Below are 8,997 nucleotides of genomic sequence, written 5' to 3' on the forward strand. Positions count from 1 at the left end.
TGCATTACGGATCAGGGGAACAGGTATGCGGGTGATGGTTTGTCAAGGTTGGTGAATTATAGAACAAGGCTTAGGAGGTTATAGCTAAGGTCAAATCCCTGGGTCAGGGGTCAGAAGGTCAGATCTAGGGCCAGCATTTGGGCTGCATCAATGCCCTGGCCTGGAAATGGAAGGGGTTCTGGGGTCAGAGGAATCAGTCTGGAGGGCAATGGATGGTCAGAGTCTGTCAATCAGGGGTTAAATCCCAAGGCTACAATCTTGATTAGAAGTGACAGGGTTAGCTCTGGGGATCAATGGTTAGGACAGGGATTAGAAATTAGAGATGAGACTCTGAGGTCACGTCCACGGATCAGGGGTTAAGGAGTCAGGTCGAGGGGTTCACCATCTGTCAGAGAATAGAAAGGGTCAGGTCAGACCTCTCTCTTCCTCTGCGTTCTCATTTGGTGGCGCCCGGCTGGGGCTCTCGGGGAGCTGCTGGGGCTTGGGTGGCCCATCAGGGTGCAGGAAAAGGGAGAAGTCACTTTCTCCCTGAATGGTGAGCGTCTGGTGGGAAGTCAGGATGTGGTACCCCTTTCCAGCTGGGCAGATCTCCTTGAAGGCAGCTGTGGCCAGAGCAAGGGGCAGAGAAGTGAGTGTTTCCTGGACAGGCACACAGCCAGCCAGCCCCCTAGCTCCACATGCCCCAGGCTCACCAGTGCCATCAGCTGGGCAGCGCTGGCACCTCGCACCCCAAGCCTTGCCGACGCTGCAGCAGCAGAGCTGGCGGGTGAGGCGCGTGGTCAGCGGATGCTGGCACTGGTGCTCAGGGCTCACCAGGCGGAAACACAGGCTCTTCTCCTCCGGCTTATCTGCTGCAGGGGCCAGTGACAGGCATGCACATCTGGGCCTGAACGCTGCCCACATCCCTCTTCCCAGCTGCTCCAGACCTTACCTCTTTAGTCTAAATAACCCTCGATCCTCATGTGGCCCCTGTCCCCATATGACCTTGACCTCAAAGGTCTCTGAAACCTCTCTGACCATGGACCCCATTGACCCCTGATTCTAGGTACTCTAGACTTTATCTCTCTTACTCATTAAGTCCATGATCTCATATGACTCTGACTCCACATAGTCCCTGACCCCATGTGACCTCTAACCCTAGATCTCACGTGACTCTTGACCCCACTGATGTTGATCCTATCTGCTCTGAGCCTTGCTCCTCCTGTAGTCAACCCTCGATCCCACTGTGATCTCTGATCCTGCTGCTTGTAGCCTTACCCCTCCCGCCCGTGCCTTGTGCTCTCCCAGGGACCCAAGCACCCAGTCTCACCGATGCACTGCGTGCGGGAGGGGCCCAAGCTATGGCCAGGTGGGCAGACGCAGCGATAGGAGCCAGGGTTGTTGAGGCAGTCACCATGGCGACACATGCCCGGCATTGCACACTCATTGATGTCTGTGGTAAGTGGGAGTTTGGTCCCTCTAGTCTGGGGCCATAGGGTGACAGCAAGCTGCTCCAAGAACCTCAGGGTCCTGCCCCATCCCTGCCTCCTCCCTTGCCCGCCTTGGGACCTCCCCCAGGGACAACTGTCCTGCCCCTCCAGCCCTCAGAATCTACTATCTGGCTGTACCCTGGCAATGGGTGCTGTTGAGTCTCTTGTAGCCCTGGGGACAGTCAGCGCCCACCTCCCCACGTACAGGCCCTGGCTTCTGCACCCCTGTATCTGCAGAGAGAAGAGAGAATGGCAGGGGAGGGCATGGGGGTGGCCTGCAGGGGGGTGCAGGGAGGGCATGGGGGAGGGGCAGAGTGGGATGTAGAGAAGAATTTGGTGGGCAGTGGGAGACGCAGGCTGCACTGGGCTGGGAGGGGTGCAGTAGAGGGCATCCCTGAGCACAGGCACTCACACTGCAGCTGGGGGCACTTGTGGCATTTGCTCTGGCCCCAGGCTGTCCCGATGCTCCCGCAGCAGTCCTCCTGCTTGGTGAGGCCTGGGAGGGGATTGCTGCCACACTAGGGGGAGGAGTATGGACAGTCACCGGGCACCCAGGCCCCACCAGGCCTCCCTCCTGAGGCCCTTTTCCTGCCTCCTCAGCCCACGGACCTCCAGTTTTGAGCAGTCCCCATGAGATGGGACAAGGCAACCCTGGGAGACCGCAGGGCCAGCCCGGCCAGGACTGTGGATTCACTCACGGGCTGCTTGGGCAGCGTGTCCTGGAAGCAGCGGCCCAGAGGCTTCTGGGTGGGTGGCCGCGGATGCTGGGGCTTGGGGTGCGGTAACAGGTGCTGGGAGGGGGCTGGACCCTCGGCGTTTGGCCCCTCGATGCGGTGCACTTGGACAGAGGCCTCGGGTGGGTGGTGGACGCGCACGTTCACCACGGGGGGCGGGGCCTGCACTGGGGGCGGGGCACGGTGGCCTCAGGGCTGCCCTGCACCACTGTGGCAGCGCAGAGATCCTGCAGAGCTCCTGCAGGGATGGCTTCGGCCTGGGTCCCACCACCCTAGCACCCGCCCACTTTAGCCTCCCGGGGTCTGTTCATCACCCGGTACCTTCTGCTGAGATCTGTCCTGGCCCGAGGGGCACCAGGAAAGCCGCGTGCTGAGCTGGGGGCCCCTCCCCGGGCCCGGGCGGATCGGCGATCACCTGGACCGCGTAGATGGCGTGCTTGCTGGCCACAGACTCGCTCTCCGGAGCCAGGGGCGGCAGCACGCCTGTGGACAGGCCCCCGGCCCTGCCCAGCCCAGGGCCTGAACCGCCGGTGCCTCCGCCAGCTCCTCCGGCGGGCACCTGGCAGAAGCGACCCGTGAAGTCCGGGGGACACAGGCACTGGTTTCGGGAGGAGCACTGACCGCCGTTCATGCAGGGCAGAGGGCACACCACTGGGGAAAGGAGGTGTATCAGGGCCCAGGCCAAACCCACCCCCAGCACCCAGGCCCAGGCCCATTCCCTCTCCCACATCCTGTCTTGCCGCTTTCCTACTTCCTTGCCACCCACTGGCTCTGTCCTCCTTGGGAAGCTGGTTTTCGTAACGCGTCACACACACACAGAAACTGCCCTCCTTCTATGCTCCCCAACATCCTACCTATGTTGGCTTCTGGTGCTTTAAGTCTTGGACTTAAATCCTAGCTAGGAGACCATGTGCCAACTGTGTGGCCCTGAGCAACTTACTTCCCCTCCCTGTGCCTCAGCGTCCTCATCTGTGGGGATGTGTCTACTGAATGAAGTGATGCCCGTGCAGATGCTTAGCACAGTGCTGGGTGCACAGAAGGTACTGAATATGCAGTAGCAAATGATGCCGATGGAATCGCCTTTTCCTCCTCTGGCTTTCCTGGGAATGTGGCCTCTACCTAACACTTCCTATTCTAAATTCTCCCCAATTCAGGCCTCAGCACTCTCCCAGTGCTGTCTCTTTTCCTCCCTCTGCCTTGCCATCCCAAGGCCCATACCTCGCCACTGCCAACGATGCCCACAACGTAGCTACAGCTCCCGGGACCTCTCTTAGGAACCTCCACTCAGGGGACACTGTTAGAAATCAGCATCCTGTCTCCCCACCTCCCCTGACCTTGGACCACCAGAGAACCCTGCCTGCCCTGATCATTCATAAGAGCCTTGAGGCTCCGTCTGTCCTGCTCCCACCCGGCCCGGTTCCGGCCTCGGTATTGTCTTATGAATCCATCTCCCCTCCTCCCCACGCCCTCTGCCCCTCTCCTGCCCCAGCCTTGCCACCCAGACTCCTCGCTGGCTTCCTGCCTCTCTTCTGCCTGTCCATATCCCAGCACCCTGCTCCCCTCAGAAACCTGCCTCAGGCAAAGCCCTGGGAGTCTCACCCCTGCTCATGGCTGGCTTCCTCGCCGGGACAGTTAAGGTTCTCCATGGCCCAGAACAAACTTTCTTTCCGCTCAACCCCTCTCCATTTTCCATATGCACCCCATCACCCAGAACTCATCTATCTCCTACAAAGGAGGCACATCCTCTGCCTGCAGGGCTTTGTTTCATACCCTCTACTCCACCTCAGAACCCTGTCTCTCCATCTGCATATTCAAATCTTATCCTCACAGGGTCAGCTTCTCCTCCTCATACCCTTCCCACCCTGTTCCCGCTCCTCAGTTATCACCCTCTGCCCCAGCTCTGCCTGGCACTTGACTAGGTTATATTCATGTCCCTCTTCCACACTATAAAGGGTGCTTTGAAGGGTAGGGCCATGTCTGCCTCAGCTCTGGGTTCCAGGTACAGGGGAAATGAATGAAAGAGTGACTGAGCGAGAGAATGAGAACTCTGTCATCCACACTCACATCCAACATCCAGCCTTGGGGGCCTGAGACCCAGCCCCTCTCCTGCCTGCCCCATGGCTGCTCTCACTTCCCAGGATGGGAAGGTGCAGGTGCTGCTCTCCTGGACACCTGAAGGACTTCAGAAGGACAACCCTCATCCACGGCCACCGGGGCCTGTCTAAGAGCATCCCAGCCCAGCCCATCCTGCTTGGCCTCTTGGGGCCAAGACTTTCAGGGCAGAAGAGGTGTGTCCTGGGCCGGGGGAGGCAGGATCCTCTCCTTCCTGCCTCCCAGTGAGTCACTCTTAGCGGTGAGGGTGACCTCCCAGTGACACCCGCCCACTGTGGCCTGGGCGCCGAGCCTGGGGGATGTGGGCAGCACAGATGGAGACAGAAGCCTGGGCAGGATGGCCAGGGGGCCTGGGAGGCCAGGCCCACGTATACTCACATGCATAGTCATCTTGTCTCACACACACATAAACACACACACACTCACAGACTCATTCTGACATAGGCTCAGATAAACACTCCCATATTGACTGGAGACACGCACCCAAGACAACAGCACAAAGAAATGTACTTAATCAGTGTGCCACTCCAAAGCCCATGCATGCCTGTGTGTGTGTGCCATGTGTGCACAGACATACACGCACATCTCACGAGAATTGTGAACCACATTGGTGGGGTTCCTTGGGTCTGTGAGTGGGCCTGTGACTACAGGGACATGTAAGAGGGGCTGTTTTGCTGGTGCCATCCTGGGCCTGGCGTAATTACCCTGTCAGGAGGGTAATTACTGCTGGGACACCTCCCTCCGCCTGGCCCACAGGGCTCTGGGGGAGGAGAGCTGAGCCCCAGGCCTGGCTCTTTGAAGAGAGATGCTGCGGACGGGGTGGGCTCCAGGAAAAACTGGGGAGTCATAAGGGCTTGTTGGTGGGAGACTCTGAGGGCTTCTGAAGCTTATGACCCCTATAATGGCATAGGTGGGACACCAGGAAAAGGATGGACTGAGGATCTAAACCGGCCCCTACCTCCAGGCCTACACCCCACTTGATGGGCCTCAACAGCCCTCCCTTCCCAGACCTGGCCGGTAACTAAGACCCTCACCCCCAGCCCTGATGTCCGTGCCTCCCCCAGGAGAATGAAGGTGTCTACCCCTGGCAGGCCTGACTTTAGACATTTTTAAGACTTTTCCTGTTTCTTCCGGCAAGTTTGTTTCTTGGGGCGATATTCACCCCTTCTCGAGAAACTCCTGCCCAGAGCTCTCATTCCTCAAAGCATATGTGCTGGCCCTGACCACCTCTCAGAACCCAGCACCTACCTAAAGGCCTGTGTCACACAAGACCCCGGCACTACCCCGCACCCGAGCCTCACCGCTCCCCCAGAGCTGTAAAGTCAAAGCAAGCCATGCAGCCCTCCCTGCTGTGGCCCAGGACTCCAGGCTCCCAAGCCCCCTGATGCTCCTCCGGCCCCAGGTCCCCGGGGAGCTGCTCTCAGTACCCCTGGCCCCCGATGTCATAGGACCTACTCTGCCATGTTCCCAGCATCTGTCCTGGTGCCTGCCTTCCCCTCTCCCCCAGCCAGTGCGCCCTGGCCCTCACCCACGCGGAAGCCGGAGCCCGTGAGCGTATCGGTGCTGTGGCCGTTCTCTCCGATGAGCGTCATGTTGGAGCCCTGCTGACAACTGTCCCGACACTGGCCCTTGAGACAGGTCCGTTTGCAGATCACCGGCGCAAAGACCACCTTGAAGCGCTCGCGAGCCAGCGCCCCGCCCCCGCCGGCGCCCCGCTCGCCGGCCGGCCCCCCCTCGGCCCCTCCGCCCGGGCCCAGCAGCAGCAGCAGCAGCAGCGCCAGCAGCCCCGCCGCCCCCGCCCCGCGCATCTCAGGGGCCAGGCAGCCAGCAGCCCCTCGGCGCCCGGGCATCCGGGGCCACAGGACCCGGGGGGCGCGCCCGGGCGGGGGCTATGATCCCGGCGCCCGAGGCAGGCAGCAAGCCAGGAGCCCCTGGAGAGGGTAGAAAGGGCCGCGAGGGCGAGGAACAGGAGGGAGAGCGCAGGGAGGGGACAGCAGGCGCGGGCAGGGGCCCGGGAGAGGCCAAGAGATGGAGGCTGGACTGCGGGGAGCCCAGAAACTTCCACCGCCCGGGAAGAAGCCTAGCCACGAACCGGGCCGGGGGCCTGCGAAGCCCCAGACGGAGGCAGGCGCTCGGAGGCCGCAGCAAGTCAAGGCGGAGAGGAGGAGCGAGGGGAGGAAGGCCGGGCGGCCGGCCCGCTCCGCGCCTCCCCCGGCCGGGCTGGGCTCCCGAGCGGCCGGGAAGCAGGGAGCGCGGGCAGGACGCAGGGAGAAGTGAGCAGTTGTTTTCCCTGGCTGCGGCGCGGCGGCGGCGAGGGGGCTGGGACGCTGGCCCCCGGCCAGGGAGACAGTTTTTTTTTTTTCTGTTTAAAGCGTCGCCGCTGCCGCCTGGAGGAGCGAGGGGGTGCAGGCGGGTGGAGGCTGGGGGCGGTCCCCACCCCAGATGCCCGCCCCGCCAGAACTCGCCGCCGCGCGCCCTGGGCCCTTTCCAGAGGGCCTTCACCTGGGCCGGTCGGCAGGGCCGCCAGATTCCTCCGGGCGGGGCGGGGAGGCCGGCCTGGACCTCTGCCCGCCCCCATCAAAGCGGGAAACCGAGGCTGAGGGCTGGGGCGGAGGAGCGGCCTTGCCCTGGTCACGCGGAGGAGGGAAGGCCAGGTGGGGCAGGATCCCAGGCCTCAGGCTTTTCCCAGCCTCCCTTGCGCATATGAGGGTCCTGCCACCCCAGGCACTTTTTGTTAGCGTTGTTCCTCTTTGGCCAGGGGCTCAATGAGGAGGGGACGCCCTTTGGCCAGAGACTCAGTGAGGGGTCCTTGAAGAGCAGCAGAAACAACAAAGCTGGAAACCGAGCTTCCCTGTTAACCTTACCCCCACCCTACCCCTGCAAATGGCTTCCTGGTGCCCACCCTACCCCCCTCCCTCGCCTTGTCTGGCCGGGCTGGTGGGGCTGGCTCTGGGCCTCAGACACTCTGGAATCGCCAAGGTCTGAGCTCAGGGCCTGGCCCCCTTCCCAGGCTAACAGCCGGGAGGAGGGGGGTGCTGCTTGAGGGCCCAGGGGCTGGGGAGGGGCACAGCAGGGCCCCAGGGCAGGGGTTGGCAGGGGCTGGGGAGGAGCCTTGACTTTGGTCAAGGCTGGGGAGTGAGGCCCGTCCACTGGTCTGGAAGGGAAGCTCTGGAGGGCTGCAGTGTTCTGCAGCCCCAGCCATAAGTGAGGGGGGGCTGGCCAAGACACCCCAGGATTCAGTCTCTGACTCACAGAACTCAGCAGGGGTTGGGTGTGACCAGGGTATATCCAGATCAGGACACTGCCAACTCATGGTGGCACCAAACCCTCTCCTGCTGGGCACCAGGGGTGGCAGTCTGACAGGTAGGGGGGTTCAGGGATTGGCTTTCAGGCACACCTGCCCACTGTTTTTACTTTGAGGGTGGATTTATTTGAGTAGTTTTTGGGGGACTGAGGGAGACCCTTTAGTGGAGCCCCTACTTGAATTGCTCGGGCTGGTGTTGCAAAGGCAAGATGGGGCAATCCTTTATTCCCAGGGGATCCCTGCTGCTGGGGTCTTGGAGCGGGGGATCGCCGAGCATTTGACAGTAATTTTTCCTCACACTCATCCGAACCTGACCCTCCTCTGCTGTGGCTCACCTTGGAACCCAGCACAGTCAACAGACCCAAGCCTCAGTTTTCTCATCTGTGAAATGGGGATCTTGTCATTCAACAAACTGAGAGCCTACCACATGCCAAGCTCTTGCTAAGAAATACAACCAATCTCCGTCCTCCTGGAGCTTCTGTATTGGGAGAGAGACATGTGACAAATCAATGCACATGCGACTGTGATTATACCAGAGGTCAGTGTCGTGACAGAAAAGCAAGGAGGTGGGAGTAAGGGTGGCAGTGGGAACTGGAGGTTCAGGAAGCCCCTCTGCCCAAGGGACTTCTAAGCTGGAAGCTGCAGGAAAAGCAGGAGGTAAAAGGGTGAGCAGCCGGCCAAGCTTGAGGGAAGCCTGCAAGAGGCCCGAGGGATTGAGGGGACTGTGGCGAAGAGACAGTTCACAAAGGGGCGTGCAGGGTTGAGGGATGGGCAAGAGAATCAATTCTAGGACCTGAGAGGGGGCCAGCCAAGCAACAGGGTGGGAAGGGGGAGAGAGAGCAATGAGGGGTGGGAGGCTACGTCCGGGGGAATCTGGGTTTTATTTTAATTGCTATGGGACTCTGTCAGGGCCAGAGCGGGTGCTGTTGCAGTCATCCCACCAGAGCTGACCTAGCTGGGACACCGTGGGGATGTATTTGGGAGGTGAATCGAGACGCTGGGTGCAGTGGAGGGTGCTGGAGAGGCAGGTGGCATGAATGGCTCTGGCTGGGACTGGCTGAGATTGAGATGATTGTGTCATCCTAGTGGAGACGTCTCACCCCAGGGCCTGGAGCTCAGACAGAATGTCTGGCCTAAAGACTTAGACTCAGGGTCCTCAGTGTACAGGGGCAGTTCCGGCCACGAGAGGGGATGCGCTCAGCTCAGGAGAGAAGGGGGCCGAAGGCGAACTAGGGGGATCACCACTCCCAGGTCAGGGAGAGGAGACAGAGTCAGAAGCGACTCAGAAGAGCAGCTGGAGGGAGCGGAGGGAGGAAAACCAGGAGTGTGATGCAGAAAGAGCCAAGAAGATTGAGTGTGTGGGGAGGAGGGTGTCGCC

The 8,997-nt window shown here is 61.0% G+C and overlaps 1 protein-coding gene across 3 annotated transcripts in view; it reads right to left on the reverse strand.

Annotated features, from left to right (window-relative positions):
* The window catches only part of LTBP3 (latent transforming growth factor beta binding protein 3), a 17,786-nt gene extending 11,065 nt beyond the window's left edge, over window positions 1–6,721 (reverse strand). The window contains exons 1-8 of one of the 3 annotated variants that reach the window (XM_011368815.2): window positions 5,844–6,720; window positions 2,525–2,854; window positions 2,168–2,370; window positions 1,882–1,987; window positions 1,608–1,700; window positions 1,310–1,432; window positions 693–851; window positions 417–602 (exon numbers count right to left, since the gene is read on the reverse strand). In XM_011368815.2, the coding sequence (XP_011367117.1) occupies window positions 417–602; window positions 693–851; window positions 1,310–1,432; window positions 1,608–1,700; window positions 1,882–1,987; window positions 2,168–2,370; window positions 2,525–2,854; window positions 5,844–6,165 (1,522 nt within the window). In that variant the 5' untranslated portion in view covers window positions 6,166–6,720. Of the gene's footprint in view, window positions 1–415; window positions 603–692; window positions 852–1,309; window positions 1,433–1,607; window positions 1,701–1,881; window positions 1,988–2,167; window positions 2,371–2,524; window positions 2,855–5,843 lie in introns of all 3 variants that reach the window. The other 2 variants (XM_011368814.2, XM_011368816.2) reach the window with 2 other exon arrangements.
* Between the last annotated feature and the right edge of the window lie 2,276 nt (window positions 6,722–8,997).

Source organism: Pteropus vampyrus, unplaced genomic scaffold, assembly GCF_000151845.1.
Source record: "Pteropus vampyrus isolate Shadow unplaced genomic scaffold, Pvam_2.0 Scaffold144, whole genome shotgun sequence".
NCBI lineage: Eukaryota > Metazoa > Chordata > Mammalia > Chiroptera > Pteropodidae > Pteropus > Pteropus vampyrus.